We start from the raw sequence: 19,539 nt of genomic DNA on the forward strand, positions 1-19,539 counted from the left end.
AAAGTAGGTCAAAGGTCAATTTCAAGGTCACATTTAGATTGCCAGTATATGACTTCTTATTCAAGTTCAATAGTAACTATGGACCTATCTCTGCCAGTTTTGGAGATAAAAGGGAAGCAAAATTTGCAAAGTTCAGTTTATGGTGAAAAGTAGGTCAAAGGTCAATTTTGAGGTCACATTTAGATTGCCAGTATATGACTTCCTATTCAAGTTCAATAGTAACTACGGACCTATCTCAGCCAGTTTTGGAGATAAAAGGAAAGCAAAATTTGCAAAATTCAGTTCATGGTGTAAAGTAGGTCAAAGGTCAATTTTAAGGTCACATTTAGATTGCCAGTATATGACTTCCTATTCAAGTTCAATAGTAACTACGGACCTATCTCAGCCAGTTTTGGAGATAAAAGGAAAGCAAAATTTGCAAAATTCAGTTCATGGTGTAAAGTAGGTCAAAGGTCAATTTTAAGGTCACATTTAGATTGCCAGTATATGACTTCCTATTCAAGTTCAATAGTAGCTATGGACCTATCTCTGCCAGTTTTGGAGATAAAAGGGAAGCAAATTTTGCAAAGTTCAGTTTATGGTGAAAAGTAGGTCAAAGGTCAATTTTAAGGTCACATTTAGATTGCCAGTATATGACTTCCTATTCAAGTTCAATAGTAACTATGGACCTATCTCTGCCAGTTTTGGAGATAAAAGGGAAGAAAAATTTGCAAAGTTCAGTTCATGGTGAAAAGTAGGTCAAAGGTCACTTTCAAGGTCATAGTAAGATTGCCAGTATATGACTTCCTATTCAACTTCAATAGTAACTATGGACCTATCTCTGCCAGTTTTGGAGATAAAAGGGAAGAAAAATTTGCAAAGTTCAGTTCATGGTGAAAAGTAGGTCAAAGGTCACTTTCAAGGTCATAGTAAGATTGCCAGTATATGACTTCCTATTCAACTTCAATAGTAACTATGGACCTATCTCTGCCAGTTTTGGAGAAATAAGGGACTAAATGTTATAATTTTGGAGTTACCATAATGTGCCTTAAATTTCGTACAGAAAAAATTAATTAAAATAAAGAAAATGTCATTTTGGTCAAAATTCTTGAAATAGGAGGTGCTCTGAAGTTTCAGAAGTTCAAATTTGATGAAATAATGTCATTTTTGAACACAAGTTGTCTGCTTTGCCAAGCCTTATGTTTTATTTTTCCAGAGTTCAAAATTTATTATCCATTACCGTACTGCACATTTTGCTTTTACCACCAATATGTACTTTTTGATACAGCGTAACTCGAAAACCGTATGGAATACAAAAAAACCGAGACCACCCCCAGTGTTGGGCTTTACATGCTCTACAAAATGCAAAAAAGAATGGGTCTCTAGCATTAACGGTTCCCGAATTAGAGACAGTTTTCAGTTTCGGTATCTTATGGCCGCTACTCCTGTGAAAATGCACCGATTGACCCCAAATTCATGGAGATGAAAGATGACCTGAAGGGTAACACCTTCCAATAATATTATTGGTTAAGTCTGTGTGGTGTCTGAATAACAGGGCAAATAATTTTTTTTTCGTAAAAAATTTCATTTTTTTGAAAATTTTGGCCCATTTGACCTTGAAGTAAAGGTCAAAGGTCAAATCCAAGGGTATATTTGAAATCTACACATATGACTTTTGGAAAGCCGTCTATAGAAATTTTTCCCATAACTCCTGCCGTAGGGTAGATAATTAGCATTTAATTTTGCCATTTTTAGACAAGGGTGCATTGCAATGAGTGCCACACCCAAACCCCAATACCGACAAAGCCCAAATTTTACGTGGAACGAGTTGAGATTATAGGTGACCTAAATCCATGAGATGGGTACGGGGGCCCTTACCGTCTAGGAGGAGAAGCGGTAACGGTAGCCGTCCGGCGGAGCCGGCGGAACGATCCGGACGGGACCGAAACCATGTGTACCGCCAGCGCTAACGCTGGTGGTACAATAATGAAAGACACACACAGCCTTGTCAGTAGTTTCCATAGTTTCCTATTGCTCTACATTAAAAGATGTACCTGCTCTCCTCTTGGCTCCACTGCTTCAACCACCACATCTTCCTCCTCAATGATTTCATCAACATCTGAGCCTTCATCTGAATCAAAACACTCAGAATTTACCAGACCAGAAGGGCATTTGTGACAAATGCTCGAACATTTATCTATGTGTGTAAGGGCTACACATTTCAACAATCCAGACAAGTGATGACTGGTAGACAAAGGAAAAGAAAACTCAAATCACCAACCTTTTTTATTTTATTGTCCTTGTGATTGTCATGATTGATAACTAATCAATTTTTGAATAGTTAAAATCATATTTGAACAAAATGCTTGATATTATGATATATGATATATATTTGACATAGAAACATCTTTATTGCAATTAAGAAATTAATCTACTTCTCATTCTCATGTGTTACTTGTGATACTTACCAATTTCCAAGAATCTCAGTTTGCAATCCTGAATCTTCTTGATCTCCCACAGGTCTCTAGGAACTGGTTCAAGTTTTTCTTCTTCAGACTGGAAGTTTAAAGAAATGATTATACCTTTTCTACACGAAGGCAGAATCAGATGTCTTCTTCTCCACAAGAACAGAACTTAAATATAACAGTCTTAACGGAGTCAAACATTTCTCTCTAAGGAGCATTTCAGGGTTGTTACATTTTATACAAATTCAATAATTATACACTGCACCTGTGTAAAGATTGAGAGGCCGGCATGCACAAACAGGGGCGGACAGAGGTCATCTTCTGGGTCTTCCCGCAAGATGGTCAGAATTTTTCAAATTACATTGATGGACATTTAATTTTTTCTTTTGGAAGACTGTCAAAAATGAAGGATGGATCAACAAAAAAAATTTGGAAGAATGTCAGAAAATATCTCTGGATATGCCCCTGACAAATTAACATCCTCTCACTCACCTGTTGAGGTGTCAAGCCTGCAGCTACAGCTGAGAGTATCCTGACAGTTGCTGGGGAGATGTTGAATACAACATCCGTTACCATGACATCTATGTGATGACCCTTACCAAAGGGAGCTTTGCCATGTAAGGCCACGTCCATAGGACTCAAAATCTAAAATAACACAAAAAAATTTTTATGTGAAAAATAGTTGTCATCCTATTTAACAATAAGTGCAATTATCTAAAAGTCCTCACATCATCACAAAATTAAAATGTATCAAATGTCCCAAAATTTATATTGACAAACTGTAACATAGCAAAAAAATATTTATAATCACTTCAGACATTTTGCAGCATTTTACTATACAAAAAAAATTATTAACCTATGATCCTAAGTAAACAAGATGAATTTTATACAGTATTACAGGCCCGTAGCCAGCAATTTCAAAGGGGGGGTTCTTTTTCTGAAAAAGTGGACTTTTTACCATATAATCCCCATGTACCTAGGTCAAATTTTACCCAGAGTGGACCTTTTACCAGCAAAAAGGGGGGTTCTTTCGAACCCCCCGAACCCCCCCTGGCTACGGGCCTGGTATTAGGTTATCTACATGCAGGGATGAGGCTGCCAGTGAAAAAGTAGGAATATATGATGTGGGGTCTAGGGGCCACCTAGGCCAATGAAATTTTTGGCTTCCTAGGAGTCAGAAATCCACTGAAGGTCAGAAAAATCTCGTCCTTGTACATGGACTCTTCTGGATAGCCTAGCTGAGAGTAGGGGTTAGAAGAGGATTGGGGGGGGGGGAAAGAAAATGGCCCACCTGCTGTTTAGTGGAGGCTCTGAGCTCTTCAGCAAACTTGCACCTAAACAACTGCAGGCTCTTCACTGTCCCTTTCATCTGCTGCATCTCCGGATCTATCTGCATGCTGAACTCCACTTGGGTCTAGAAAATAATCAGATAAAACATATTAGGGTTCCACCTAGACTCGCATAATAGTAATCATGTTAAACCAGGTAAAAGAGGGTCCATATACAAAATCATAATAAATCATAACCCAAGCCCATTAGAAGCAGCATCTTTGGAAAGAAATCTCCTGTATCCTCTTGAGATTTTGAACAAAATGTCTTCATTCATTATTTTTTCATTGCAAGATATTAGAATGGATGGAAAAAATGCACATGGACAGATAATAAGTTCTTTCAATATAGAAAGCCTTACAGTTTAAGCCTAGGCTATGTAATATTTAATAATAATAATACAAAAAGATGAAGTTGTGGTAGGGAGGGAAGGAACTTATCTCACCCGAGCCTGTATTCAAATTGTATACTGTACTGCCATTGATACCCAAAATGTTTGTATCTGATTGGACCAATGTTTTTAATGGTTTTGATTTTTTTTTCAAAGTGCTTTTGATTTTCCACCTACAAAACACCAAAGGTTATTCAAAATGTCATAATAGAAGTAGGCAACTCCATGGTTTTTATAAGATACAAGCATTTTTCTTTAAAATAGTTTGCTGCTTATAATTAAGGAGGGAGGGAGAATAATAAGTCTCAAATTTTGGACTGCAATGCTTTTTTTTTTAATCAATCATTCTTGGCATGTGGAGAAGCCCCTATTTTTCACCAATCCAAACCAAAGCTGTGGAAAATTGTTTCTGGGTTTGATTAGAAATGATTAAGTTAATTCTTCTATGCAATTCAGAATCAGATCCTTTAGCTGATCTAAATACTCTTGCTTCATTAAAAAATTATTCTTGTTTGATTTTAGATTTTTCTGCATCATTATCAATTGTAGTAGTAGTGCAAATGGATTAAGGTAGTATTCAGTGACAATAAGTCTTGAAAACAAAAGCAACACCTGCATATAAATCAAGTGACAAATATTAGTTACTGTATCTCTTATAAAAAATCCTATATTTACAACATCATTTGTTAATACTTAGACAACACAATCATTCTAATTATTTTTTCACAGCAAGATCACCACTGCTGTTTACCTCATCCTTTATCTGTAAAACAAGTGAAAGGAAAACTAATTAAAATTATTGACCCATTGTCCAGGTCTAGCTATGCCTTGTGTGTTATGTTACATGAATTCAGCATATTATCATTAGTTCATAGAAAATATCAGTTAAAGATCTAGCACAGAGCATAAATATGATATAGATATGTTATACAATTTTAGGAATGACAAAGAGAGTGTATAGAGAGCTTTGTCAGAAATTCACAATAATCTGGGGCACTTTTTCAGCAAGGATAGCAAATCATTTCAATTCATCTGATACATACATCTGGTAAGAAAAACTGATTTTTTATATCTAACTTGTTCTTCTTGGTTAATGGTAAGTAAGAAAGGACAGATAAGCTACGGTAACCACTATTCTACCAGTGATTTGTCATACCTTCATGATGAGAGCATTGGTGTTGCTGTCCGAGGCATCTTCCACCAGGACAATCTCTGGGTTGTCCACTGTCATGGAGATGTTCATCTTACCCACTGGGGGCTGCTCCTGTACTGCTGGGGCTATTTACAAATTTTAATTTCAAAATTTTGGTTCAACTTTGATGTATTGGATAAAAACAAAATCAATACAGGGGTTTAACTTTATTTCATTGATTCAAGTTTTGAGACATGTCTCTACTGGTTATAAATGATAAATTTAATCAATTTGTGTGGGCATATATGTACCATATAACATGTACTTTCAATGGTGGCTAAAGTTGACTGTTCATACATTGTGTCTGTTTGTTTGCACATGCATGGTTGTATACCTGTATGCTTCAAACTAACCACAGCACACATTTAACATGGATGAGACTGCCAAATATGAAATGGGGTCCAGGGGACCACTTGTTGGCCAATGATATTTTTTTGCTCCCAAAAAGTGGAAAATCCACCAGTAGTCAAAAAAAAAAAAAAAAAAAATCTCATCCCTGGCCCCAGTTTCACAAAAAAATCTTAAGTCAATTCCCTGGCTTAGTTGACTAGGATTTCCATGAGAGTCCTGTTACACTGCTCCTGACAGGGTACGATGTGCCCATGTGACCACGTAACCTTGGTAATAAAGCGCTTAGCCAGGGAACCTGACTTAAGTTTGTTTGTGAAACTGGGACCTGATTTACCTTTTGGAGCCTCTCTACGAGCTGAGCCTGGTTTGGCTGGAGGTGCATCAGGAGTCTGCGGTAAACCTTTGACAAAGAAGTCTGCCAAAGACGATAAGTATTCCACACACAGGCACACATGCAAGTTGTTTAGACGTAGGTCCACTGAAAGTAACAGAATATAAATGAAAAAAATAAGAATGTATTTTTTTGTGTGTGAAAAACAAATTCTGATTGCAACCTGTAGGCATCTTAATGGATCTGAAAGACTATCCTCCTGTTTACATGACCTCTTTATAAAAAGTTTTTGAAATGAAAAGGAAATATAGTCAAAATCCTGCTAATTAATAAGAATGAACTAATTCCAATTTGTCAGCAAGCCCTGTCTATACCAGTATGTACTTACAGTTCTTGTTCTCACTGGCATCCTGAGAGAAGGTCATATCTATCAAGTGACCAGAGTCCACTGGGCCAGTGCTGGCCACTCGCTGGATCATCCTAAAATAGAGATCGTGCTTATAATTAGATTTTTATCAAAAAAGATAAGCATCATTTCAGTTTAAATGAGAAATTAATACATTTTAAACTATATATCCGACTGTATCTGGTTCAGTTATCTTTACTTGGTGGCTAACTTTGCACATTATGTATATGAAGTTTTAGATTTAGTATAAATCCACTAGTTTACTTGTTCAAAACTAGTAATTCAAATGTTGGCTCTTCTTAACAGCCTACAAACTCACTCCCTAAATTCAATGTTAAGGTTGCCAAACACTTTAAAAATAACAATTTAAATGTACATGTTATCAAATTAAGATACCAAAAGGACTAGATTTTTTTTCAAACTGGAAAATTTTGACCCCATTCAAGTCATAATATCAGACCTTGTTATAGCAGACTCTTTCTTAATCTCTCTTGTATCCTCCAGTACAATGTCTGCCAGGATGACACTGGCTGTCATGGAGTTATCCGTCATCATGTCTCCTTTAACTGCTATCGTCTGCAGCTCAAACCTGCCAAGAGCTGTGCTGGGTTGCCTCTTGCTTTCTCCATTTGACTACAAGGTAAAATTGATTAAATTTCAAATAATAGTTCCCCAATAGAGTGCATTTATCATACAGCCTTACTGGTACGTATCCTGGTGCCTTTTAGTTTGTCCAATTTTAGTCCGTTTGACTGATGAATCTACAGGTATAATACTCGTATAGATGATAAAGATCTGCAAGGCTGTTCTTTCTTAATACTCCTCCCAAATTGACTGGGCAATTTAGAAGACACCAATTAAGTTAACTGGCTACAGCAATTTAGTGCACACCTTAATTAAAGCATTATGTATGTGACTTTTGTTGCATCAAAAGATGTTACAATCTATAATTATACTTACCAGACTGCTATCCCCTGTGTAGAGAGAGGCACATATGCTCTTCACTTCAAAGCCAAATTTGACCCTGGGTGAAACACTGGATGCTGGTGTTCCTGATACTGTAGCTGTAGTTGTTCCTGATGATGGTGCTTTTTATGTGAAAAAACAGCTTTTGTTTATAAAGACTACATTCAGACTAAGTACAGATACACTGTAAATTCAAATTATATTTATGAGCTTATTAAAATAAGTAAAGGTTGGTAACTAAAGTACTTTTATTAAGAAGGCCAAACTCCATAAATTTATATGAAATAATTTACAGAAAATATTCTTTTAAAACCAATTTCTACTTAAATTGTTACAAAAATTGAACATAATTTGCATCAAATTACATCAAAATGGTTATCCACTGTATGAAACAATTACTAAACACAAAGTACAACAATTAACCTGCTTCTACTGCTTGAGCAGACGACTTCTCGATGGATTCTTCTTTGACTCCACCTCCGCCAGACGTCTGAGGGGAACCCTCTCCCAAGTTCTCTGTGAGCATACACATCACTACAGTGAAGTCTCCCTGGCTCATTCCAACCTGAAAGAATAACCCAGGTGAGGAAATATGGAAAACAACAAAATAAGGAACACCTCAAAAATACAACTGTGTATAAAAATGTAAAGGAGTAATTCATTAATTAATCATAATTTTTATTTACAAAATAACCTAGTAAAGATCCCATACTTAATAAAGTTTTATTTGGCACTTTTTATATGACTTGTGGTGAAAACTTCCAAAAATGTATAAAATTGTTACTCATCAGTTATTCTAAATGTGGTCTATAGAAACAGTATGCTGACCTATACAAATAAACCAATATTTACAGTGCACTAAAATATATATAATCAATTCTATGAAACAAAGGCCTGTATGACCAATCCTTACACAGACAGCGTCCATCTGCCCCTGTATGGCCACCTCGGGAACCTCCTTGTACCAGGCAGGGGCCAGGTTCCTAGTAATGTCCAGGGCAATGGTCATTGGCTCCAGCATCAGGCACTCGGCCATCACACTCTCATCCTTCATGATAACTCTGGGAATGGTATATGACGCGTATATATAGTATTGTCTAATAGACAAATGTTCAAAAACTGATGAACAAATATCTCATATGGTAGATATCCCAAAAATCATCTCACATGTAAATTTTAAATCTATGAAAGGAAGCCACTGGTATGTGCTCTGTTTTCAAGCAAGGTAAAGGGAAGTATGTGAAGAGACATACTAGTACATCTATAGTAAATAAAATGTTATGGTGATATCTTTAAAATGCTTGCTTTTCATTTTAAAACAAACACATTTGAGTATTGCAGTATTGTAGAAGCAATGCAAAAGTATCTTTGAAAATAGTCCTGAGAAAATAAAACATAATTGTCATCATACAACACAAACCTGCTGAGTTTTAAAGATGTCAACTGTATTTTCATGTTATCCAACACAGCTGGCATTCCCACTTCATTCTTCTTGTCTACCAACTTAAAGTCATTGGAAAGCTGCAAGAGCCCCAAATCGGCCACTAATGCATTATTGGATTTGGAACCTTGAGGAATAACAATGATTGGAGCCTTTAATTTGATGTCTAGCATCACTCTTGGTGCCTTCTCATACAAGTTTTGTGCTGCCTCTTTGGCTTGCTCCATAGCTGCTACACTGGCCTCTGCCATCTTTTCCTTGGCTGCCTGGAAACTGTCTAGAAATTTCTGGAAGAAGGTAAACATTTGAGGATTACTTTGATATTTGAGGCAGTCCAATATTCTAAAACACAAAAAATGATAGGGAATCAATTGTTTGAGTTCTATTTTTGGTTTCAAAAGAAACAAAAATAAAAAAATACCAATAATGAAAAGAAAAAATTGAGATTGCTCTACTGAATAAAATCAACAGGTGTCATTAAAATAAAGACATGGTGAATATGTGAAATCATATTTATATGTGATTATTCAGCTTCCCTTCATTCTGCTTACCAGAAGATCATTGACATATCTCATGAGAAACACCGTTTTCACACAGCCAAGAGTGACACCTATCTTTGTGTCCACGCAACTCATGTCTGCATAACCCTCTCCCTCAGTGGCATTGTTGAATGCAACTATGTTCAGCTTCAGCACTTCAGTGTCTGTTGTTGATAAAATCTGGAAATATTGGTTAAAGCTAGTTGGTAATCTGACAACAAAATAACACCCATCTTGTTGTTTTTTTCCATGAAATAGGAATACTTGTATCAAACCATAAAGACGTTTTTTCATTAGGTTTCAAATAATAGTAAATTTTCAATATTCTACCATATTACCTTAGGGTACAAAGCATCTTTCATTGGATCAAAGACAATTAAATCTTTCAGAGATGCCTGAATTGCAGTCTGGTGTTTCTGTACTGTTACTCCTGCCTCAAGACCTAAATAGTATAACAGACCAATAAGAAATAAAATATGAAAAAATATACCAAATTGGCATAGTTTGTTGGTAGTTTTGACTTGAATCAAAATACTCAATTCTCATATCTGTTTAATACAATACAATTGCCTATCTGATATAAACAATCACATCATTCTGATAGTCATTATTAAAATATCTTTGTTACTTTGACACCACAAAATATTAATCAGATATTATTGAACATTTCACACATTTAAACATATCAGTAAACCTGGTCCCACACTCATTTGACTTTGTGTGACCCTGACCTTGCATATGACCTTTACCTACCTTTAACTTTGACCTCAGTAAGGATCCTTTCATCAGTACATATTCCCAGTGAGATGACGTCCATCAAAGCATTCACCTGAACATCTATGACATCATACACTTTACGACGTCTAATGGGCACTAAAAAGAATTCCACAAAATTATTGTGAGTCAACACATTTTAAAAGTTAAGATGAGATATGATGTAAATCCAAAAAAACTATACAAAAATGCCCTGTGATATGTGTCCAAAATATTGAGGAACATACCAAAAGTTACAACAAACATAATGAATATACATACCAACAGTCTTTTGCTCTTCTTTTTGGTCTTGTTTTTCTTCTTCTTTCTTTTCTGGTTCAGGGACAGTCTTTGGTCCTGTGTCCAAGTCAAGCCCCTGAGCAAACTCCATAATCTGCAGAAGTGCTGTCTCATGGAGAAGCACTTCTAATGCTGTGAAATTCACACTGATCTTCTGCTCTGTGTTGTTATATGTGGTCTTAAACTCTGGTCCAGTTTTGTCAGCCTGTGAATCATGAAAATTGTCAAAAGATTAACCACACTTATAAAAAGATTCTGATTTGACAAATTCTGTCTTGACTTTAAGTTTATTGTGAATGGTTTCCAGGGGCAGATGGGTCTTCCAGAAGACAGTCAGAATTTTTCAAGTTTACATTGAGGGGCAACAAACTTTTCTGTCAGAAGATGGTCAAAAATCGAAGATGGATCAACAAAGATAACAAGTTGCATACCTTCACATACTCTACAGCCAGCAAGTTGAAGGCACTCTCCCCTGAGCCTGGTGTGTTTATAATGTTGATCAATGGGCCCTGTTCTAAAGCTACCATAAAAAAAAGAAAATGATAAGTATGAAGTCATCTGAAAATACACATTATTGATAACTAAAACTTAATTTGAAAAATAGTATAATTAAAATAAATATTCTTATCTGCATATATTTTCTATTGTAATCTCTTTCTTGTTCACCTATGCTATAGCAACCAATGTATCTTGAATTTAGCTCACAGCATAATGTTTGTGCATGTCCAATGCTTTCTATATAATAAAAGCACTGTGAATGTAAATTTTCACTGCTGATAAACACTTAGAAATCAAAGACAGCTAAATTCATTTAGATGTTTCTATGTTGGTATGGTACCATCTATAAGACAAGTAATATTTAAAACTGGATAACAAAGGGAAATATTTAAAAAATACCGTCATAAAAATCTTTTCAATGACCCAGCAACTTGATATCACTAACACCTACCATCCCATCATCAACCCTTACAGTGTCTTTGTGTTTGTGTGGGTATGTGTTTGAGAGTATATACATGTTAATACCAGCCTTACCTTGAAACTTCCAACATTTCTAATATCCTAAATTTACATTTTTTTTACTTACCACCACTCATACACCTATCTTTTGCAAAATTGATGTTTAGTATAAATCTTAAGCTTAATAATCCTGGATCAAGCATCTCCAAGATAATTAACAATTTCACGAAAGGGATCATTCAACAACCAAACATACTTCAAACAAAACTACAATCATGAACAGTAAGAAAGGGGTACCATTAATTTTAAAGAACACCATAACATTTAACGTTTTAATATTGCAGCTTTATAAGTGTCCATCTCAGGAAAAAATACAAATAAACCAGTAAAAAGCACAGTGATATGAACGACAAATGATTTAATACAGTCTTAATTTTTGGGTTTAATAATGCTTGGTTACATCTTCTCATACATGCACTCTTACAAACGTGACCAAATAAAATGCATCATTCATAAAATAAAAGAAAATGACATTGTTTTACCTGAGAAAATATCATTAAAAAACACTGACAGATTCAGGGAGTTAGAGGAGGAGATGAGATGGTTTAATCAAATGAAATTATCTACACTATCTTTGACAACTAGTTTATACAGAATAAAATAAAGATTCAGAGTTATTAAAGGTACATCTGTAGCAGCCTTGTGACCAGATACCCATGTGGTATCTAACATTCAATAACATAATAACCACTGAGCCATCTACATAATACTACAGGCATTAAACAAGTATACCAATTTTGCCTAATATTTTAGTAGCATACCAAGCTCCTCTGTTTCATCATGATGTTCCTGGCTTGGGACTCTGTTTAGCACAGCATCAGATACTGTGAAATGTTAAGTCATGCAAAATAGAAATAAGTCTTCAACAAATTCAAGAGCACCAGTGCAGATATATATTTCCACAAAGTCATATATCTAAAGCAGTTGTGTTTCTATAAAGACTAACTTAAAAAAAGAAAAAAAAAAAAAGACAGCTGACCATCAGATTACAATCACTCCAAGGAGTTTGAAATCGTATTTTATATGCAATCTGATAAATGATGTTGTCGGTCAATTTTCAGCTTAAACTAATTCTTATATGAACAAAGCTTTTCATAGCAACAATTTTGTACCTGCCGAACTTTGTGGAAATATACAAATAAATGCCCTTTACATAAATGTAGATCAGAATATGCTTTTAGTAAAAGAAAATTGTTTAACTAGGTTGTATGAAGACAACTAAATTGACTATTTAAATTACAGAAAAGTTACTTTTAAACTTAGGATATGTGATTTACTAAATTAAAACGAACTAAAAATTGCATTAAAGAGGAAATATATGATAATTTAATAAATTAAAACAAAATGAAAAACTCAAATTAAGGAATAAAAAAGTAATCAAAAGAAATAATATTTTAAGAGCTCAAAGAGTAGATGAAAAGCAACTCAAGCAGATAGGACAAAGAAGAGATATTATGAATAAGAGATTATAAAAATATAAAATAATCATTTAAAAAACATTCCTAGTAGTGTGAACTTTTCTCAGCTGATACAGTAGAAATTAAAAAGAAATCATGAAAAAAACTTCATATAATTTAACTAGTTCAGTGAAAAGGTTAACTGTTATGGTTAAAATAATATTCACAACTGCAACCATGATTATATTTTAAAAAAACCATTAGCCCATGGCATACAGTGTATCATGGTTCTCTTCTACATAATTAAGATCACCTTGATGAAATAAGAGGATACAGGCCCGTATCCAGCAATATCAGAGGGAGGATTTGTTTTCTGAAAAAAGTGGACCTTTTACCATAAAATCCTCAAGTACATAGATCAAATTTTACCCAGAGTGGACCTTTTCCCAGCAAAAAAGGTGGTTCTTTCGAACCCTACCAACCCCCCTGGCTACAGGCCTGGGATAAAACTGGAAAGTACTAAGAGCTTCTCAATTCATGCATAGTTCATGTGTTAAAAGCAGGGTTAACTGTCATAGCAAAGCCTTAGATTCATTTATTACAGTAGCTTTGGCTGGAAAGACTAAACTGTGCATCTGACCTCTACACATGGTTCATGCTATATAATTATATGTACTGTGGGAGAAAAAGCACCTATATATATGTGATATATGTATATAAGCTCCTATAAAGTACATAGAATAACAGAGCATTCTCATATTAGCAATGACACTTTGAAGCAAGGCAGTTCTCAAAGAACAAAACTGACACAAAATTGGACTTGAATGCAAAAGAACAGGATTAACCAAATCTAGCTTTAATCCAAACTAGATCTTCAGCATTCTTTAAGCACACAAACTTTTTGTTTCCAAATATTTCAATTATTAATGCTGACAGAGCAGAATGTAGTTGAAAACAATCCATTTTCTTTGTAACTTTTTTGGTTTAAATATCTTTATATATTAATTTTTTAGTGTGTGGCTGTGCTGTAGATATTTTTTATTTCCAACTTGAATTCATTGTTGAAAACTGAAATGTGGGATTTTAGAATATAGTTTAGGTTAATTCCCATTAGTGCATAAATGTCCAAATATTTTGTGGTGATAAAGTGTTGCATCATTTGATGCAATATACCTTTTAGTTGCAGGTGCTGGACATAGACAGCTCCCAGATAAGCATTGACCATCATATCAAATGACCGAATTTTGACCTCTGTCCCAATTCTCTTGACCATCAGTTTCATTAGAGGGACATTTTCATCCCCTTTCCTCTGGTATACCTTGAGAGCTATCTAGAACAGAAACAAACATAACACATAACATTATGCCATTATGACAAAATTATCAAAACAAAGCATAAATATCTTCTTCACACAGTGTGACATTTCACAGTCAGACATTTTATGTTCATAATTTCATTTTAGAAGTATAACCCTAAATGACATAAAACACAGAATCAATATGTACTACACTAGGCCAAAATCATACAATGTAGCTCTAATTTGTATATTAGCTGATTTTATTTTACCTTGATTTCTTAAAATGCACAGCATCTTGGGGCTGTGGAACCTCAGAGTTGGGAACTTTTTTTCCACTGTGTATGTTAATATATATTCTATTGGATATATATAAATAAAAAAAAAGTTCAATTCACCTCTTTAATTTCAAATGTGAGTTCCAGATCAGTCATGTTGACATACTCCTGACTTGTCGTGGATGTCTGTGCAGAGGGTTTTACCTTCTCCTCAGAACCTACTGGGATATTCTTTAGAGAGACAGACTGTTCAAATGGCAGTGGGGCACCAGACTCCTAGAATGATTCATGTTATCAATAAATGTCCAGGGACACAGATGTGTGTTCCTTATGTTTTATCACCCTTGTGCTAATGAAATTTATACTTCTTTGGCACATTATTCAATTTCTTTGATTCTATTTCACTGCCATTCAGTTAGAAAGGATACATATGTATAACACCTTTTTCTTCTTCCCTTATCTTCCTCCATTACAATGCATTACAAAACCAACCCATCAACCTCTGTACCCACTGTACCCACCCAGCTCCACCTTGGAAACTCACACACTAACCCACTCACCAAGAACTCCTCCGGTTCCTCCAGGGCAGGCGGGGACTCAGGCAGTGGAATGCTGGTAGCAAGCCGCACTATCTGCTGCAGGCGGTAGTCAGACATATTCAGGCTCAATATAGGCAGCTCCCCTTTCACTTTCATTCTGGAAAATAAATGTAGCATAAAATATGCACCCATTTTTTTTCTTAAACCAGAGTTTTATGCTTTTGCTTTTATATTTATAGGTGGCATGACATTTGATTCTTGCAATTTTTTTTTTTGTTAAATTTTTTCAATAAAATTTTTTTTCCAACATTGCTTTTTGAACAACATCAAACAGATTCAATTTTTTTTCCAATTCTCCTGTCGCACACTTACTTTGGCATTCGAGCATCATCTACCATACTCTTGTACAGTGCGACATTCAGACCCATTGGCTTGAGTATGTGTAAACCACTTGTTTTCAGTTTCCTTGCTGCATTCCAATCTTCGCCTAATTAAAAAAAAGTGTCATTAAGCTCTCATCATGAATGCAAATGATCCATAACAGACAACAAAATGTATCCTTACTGATTTCCATGCAAAAAAAAAAAAACATTAAAAAAAGAAATGGAATTATACAGATATTTCTAGCCAAGTAGGTGGAATATAGACTTAAATCCTCCCTACATTAAATAAAAATTAAAATATCAAATTATGTATAATGCAAAGAAATTAAAAATTATTCAGTCTTTATACCATCAAGAGAAAACAAAAATATTTAAGAATACCAACTGTTTTTAGATAAAGAATTTTTTTCTAATAAGATATAGTCAACTTACCTGGCTCAGCAAATAGCAGCTGTACACTTTCCAGTGAGATGTTGAATTGATCGTAAGCTTTATTCATCATTTCCTCCATTGACGATGTCTGAAACAGTAGGTGAAAATCCTAAAATAATTTTGGCTGGCTTTAAACTTGGACCCATTAATAGGACCTAGCTTTTAACAAAGTATATTTGATAATGATAAATATGAATAATTCTGGTACTAGAACTTACATTTAGCAACAGACCAACATTGCAGTCTCAACCTGAGACCTTCCACTAGGTAAATGACCAGCATGGACTGGTCACCTGGTCTTATGTAAGTTCCAGTATCAGAGTTATTCATATTTATCATTCTTATTCTACTGGATGACTAACAATATTTAAAAATCAGCCAAAAATTAAATATCTTCAAGAGTGGCCCAAATACATATTCATATTTATCATTCTTATTCTACTGGATGACTTACAATATCTAAAAATCAGTTACCTGACCAAAAATTAAATATCTTCAAGAGTAGCCCCAATACAAGCTATAGTTTATATAAAAATGTATATGCTGCCACTATCTTACCTTAGCTAAGAGTGTTTCTGTCTGCTTTTCACTGGCAATCTTCAAGTGCCCCATGTCAAGCACCAGCAAGTGGGCATCACTGAAAAACACTTGTCTAATTTAACCTATTTTTAATGAAATCCGGATTTTATAGCTAAACTGAAGCAAAACAAATACTGTTGGAGACATAAGGCTCTTAATATTTCTAAAGGCTGGAAAAATTCAAAGAATATACTGGTCGTAGGTCTACAAGTTAAAATTTTTAACATTTTAAAAACAATTTACATTAAAAACATGTTCTAAAAATGTAATTGCAGATGTTCCTTTTTAAATATCTCATATGCACTTCGAAGCAAATTCTTCAGAAAGTTGTAATTACAAAGTAAAATTTTAAGTGAAAAAAAAAGCACATGCCCCACCTTGTATATACCCCTTTCTCGGGTACAATTACATGTGTAGGTTTGATATCAATGTTGATATCAGTGAACTTCCTCTGCTCCATGGCATGCTGCAATCCTGCAGCTGATTGCTCTTTTAAGTCTTCAAATTGTTTCATAGCTGCAGCAGTCAGTCTGATAATGTAACAAAGCAAATCAGGCAGAGCATACCAAATAATGCAAATAAAAATTATATACAAAAAGTGCCTGTCTTAAAAAATAAAATTTTTTGATAAATAAATCTTTATTTATTAATGGTATCAAAATTTTTTAAAAAGTCAAGTAAAATTTACCGCCCAACACTTCATCTATTAGTTATTTAGACAAGGTCATGGAACCAGGCGTCTAGTAAACAAAATACAAATAAAACTAACTGGTCGATATTAATTTACACCACACATAAATCTCGATTAACTCAATTTTATAAATTTTAATTTAAAAATATTTGAAAATTAAGATTAATACACAAAACTTACTGTTTCAACTGTACAGATTCCGGTGGTTTAAAGAAATCTACTATTTGGTTGATTGTATTCTGAAATACACACAATTCTAATGTTATCTCTATCATAACTGCAAAGGACTATCAAGACTGCAAAGGGCAAACAAAAGTGCCACATTATACTAATTCATGCATTATAATGTTTGATATGGCTTTATATGAACTTATGAATCTGAATTTAATTAAATATCTCCCACCTATCATAAAATATTCTTATTCTAATACCAAAGTACCACCACAAAGAAACACTGCTAAGTTGTGAAAAAATTAAGACATAGGAAACAGGGGAAGAAGAAAAGGCTGTACCGCATCATATACAACTTCAAGTGGCCTTGACCTAACAACAACCCTTGTGTCACATTGGCCATCCAGAGGGTTGGTCTCTATGGTGCTGTCCAATAGTGGCATCATCTTGTCAGCCTCCAGATTCAGACTCGTCACCATTTTAGGTGCAGTGCCATTCACAGGGCATCCAAACACACCAAATGAGTCCAACTTGGCTTCTATCCTGCTCAACAAAACAAAAACCCAGTTAGAAATCTATACAAATTCATTTCCATTTGCATTTAGAATACAGAACTCATATTCACAAAATCACTTCAAGATCTTGGGCTCTATTGAGAACTTGTTCTTCCCAACTCTGAATCTAATATGCCAACCGTGGCGTGTTTTGGGGTTTATTTATTTATTTTTTCTCAATAGTCATCTGTTCAGGGCTACTGTAGTCTTCTATCTCAATTTGATGTTTTATCATATTCAGAGCTTCTCTGTTCTTGCTAGTTCCACTTATAATATTGTATATATAATATTATAATACAGAGAAAGGTCCAATTAATATATTAGGAGACCAATGACATCAAATGATACTAAGTAAAAAGAAACTGAGATTCTTCACTATGATTTTGCAGTCACCACAAGTATAAAGTTGTTCTGAAATGCAGCAAAAATATGACAAAATGTCTTTGTCAAAACTCACTTGACAGCACTGGCCGAAGGTCTCTGCCCTATTGCAGTGACCAAGTCTTTCAGTTGTAGATTCAACAGTTGAGGATTGCTGTAACACAAAAGAATTAAATGACAACCCAAATGATAAAGACTGACATCTAAGTTCTTTAGCTAATGAGCCTAACACTATCATGAAAACTTTCAGCTATGAAATAATGTTGAAGACAATAATACATGTATGACTCACATACATGTAGTAAATTTTCCATATACTAGAGAATCTTTATATGTCCTACAAAATTTCAAACTTATCATTAAATTCAAAATTGAACTTTTAGAAAATAAAACTATATTGTCTTATTTAACCTCAAATATCCTACTTACGTCTTTGTGGTATCACATAAACCCACTGTTAGATTGTTCAAAGCAAAATGCATCTTCACTGCCACAAACTAAGGAATGATATAAAATACTCTACATTTCTTACAAAAATCAAAGTTTGCATTCTGAAGTTATATCAAACCTGAAAATTTCTGATGATAAAATATGAAATATCTTAATTAAAATATGGCAATATCATCTGTTATAATAAATTTATATTATGATGAATCAAATTTTATTATTAAAATTATTTTATATTATGATGAATCAAATTTTATTATTAAAATTATTATAAGTGTATGTTTCCACAACAAACAAAGAAAAACATTTTAATGTTAAAAAAGAAAATCCTTTCAAGCACTAATTAAAAACGTACATCTTTTGGCAGTGTAGAATCTACTGCATTTTCCTGGTAGTCTATAGCTTCATACAGCTTGGCCTTTTCTTCTGGAGTCATCAATTCATAGAATTTTTCCTCTGAAGAAGAAAATATACTGCATTTATGTTTCCTCCTTCTCCCAAGAACTTCAAAGTAAGATTATAATGGATCTAACACAATTCGAATAGATTAAAATGTAATGAAACAAAGATGATGTGTACATGTTAAAATTTGATCCTTCCTAGGCAGCTCTTTATTTCATAAAGAATTCTACACACTAAACCCTGTAATCCAAATTGAGATCAAGGGTGTAAAACAATAATGCTATCACAAGTTATCATCTTCAATACTAATCAAAAGTAAATTGATATCTTCCAGAACTCAAGGCACACTTGCAAATCTGAAAGAAAGAACTGTAACAGTCCTAAACAGCATATATGAAAACTTAATGCAATGGAAAATGTTGAGAATCAGTTTGATACATGTAAGCACAAATAATATCACAGCACGTTTCTACAAATAATGGCATTTCACTTATCCATCTAGTTATCCTAGCATGTTGTTGTGTTCAGCAT

General features: G+C 34.2%; 1 protein-coding gene across 1 annotated transcript in view; it reads right to left on the minus strand.

The window, feature by feature from the left end:
* LOC106178008 (intermembrane lipid transfer protein VPS13A) overlaps positions 1-19,539 on the minus strand; it is a 65,400-nt gene that overhangs the window by 29,303 nt on the left and 16,558 nt on the right. Inside the window, exons 15-44 of the mRNA XM_087003326.1 lie at positions 18,962-19,062; positions 18,589-18,656; positions 18,236-18,313; positions 17,566-17,767; positions 17,234-17,292; positions 16,740-16,892; positions 16,342-16,420; positions 15,784-15,871; positions 15,341-15,455; positions 14,990-15,125; positions 14,550-14,705; positions 14,031-14,187; positions 12,222-12,284; positions 10,875-10,963; positions 10,426-10,648; positions 10,144-10,263; positions 9,729-9,832; positions 9,403-9,570; positions 8,831-9,138; positions 8,324-8,471; positions 7,834-7,975; positions 7,405-7,532; positions 6,905-7,077; positions 6,427-6,518; positions 6,042-6,185; positions 5,321-5,442; positions 3,736-3,858; positions 2,937-3,089; positions 2,448-2,535; positions 2,034-2,110 (exon numbers count right to left, since the gene is read on the minus strand). Of these exons, the coding sequence (XP_086859452.1) occupies positions 2,034-2,110; positions 2,448-2,535; positions 2,937-3,089; positions 3,736-3,858; positions 5,321-5,442; positions 6,042-6,185; positions 6,427-6,518; positions 6,905-7,077; positions 7,405-7,532; positions 7,834-7,975; positions 8,324-8,471; positions 8,831-9,138; positions 9,403-9,570; positions 9,729-9,832; positions 10,144-10,263; positions 10,426-10,648; positions 10,875-10,963; positions 12,222-12,284; positions 14,031-14,187; positions 14,550-14,705; positions 14,990-15,125; positions 15,341-15,455; positions 15,784-15,871; positions 16,342-16,420; positions 16,740-16,892; positions 17,234-17,292; positions 17,566-17,767; positions 18,236-18,313; positions 18,589-18,656; positions 18,962-19,062 (3,857 nt within the window). The remainder of the gene's footprint in view (positions 1-2,033; positions 2,111-2,447; positions 2,536-2,936; positions 3,090-3,735; positions 3,859-5,320; positions 5,443-6,041; positions 6,186-6,426; positions 6,519-6,904; positions 7,078-7,404; positions 7,533-7,833; positions 7,976-8,323; positions 8,472-8,830; positions 9,139-9,402; positions 9,571-9,728; positions 9,833-10,143; positions 10,264-10,425; positions 10,649-10,874; positions 10,964-12,221; positions 12,285-14,030; positions 14,188-14,549; positions 14,706-14,989; positions 15,126-15,340; positions 15,456-15,783; positions 15,872-16,341; positions 16,421-16,739; positions 16,893-17,233; positions 17,293-17,565; positions 17,768-18,235; positions 18,314-18,588; positions 18,657-18,961; positions 19,063-19,539) is intronic.

The sequence above is a fragment of the Lingula anatina genome, chromosome 2, assembly GCF_051362555.1.
Source record: "Lingula anatina isolate TDL-2025a chromosome 2, LinAna3.0, whole genome shotgun sequence".
Taxonomy (NCBI): domain Eukaryota; kingdom Metazoa; phylum Brachiopoda; class Lingulata; order Lingulida; family Lingulidae; genus Lingula; species Lingula anatina.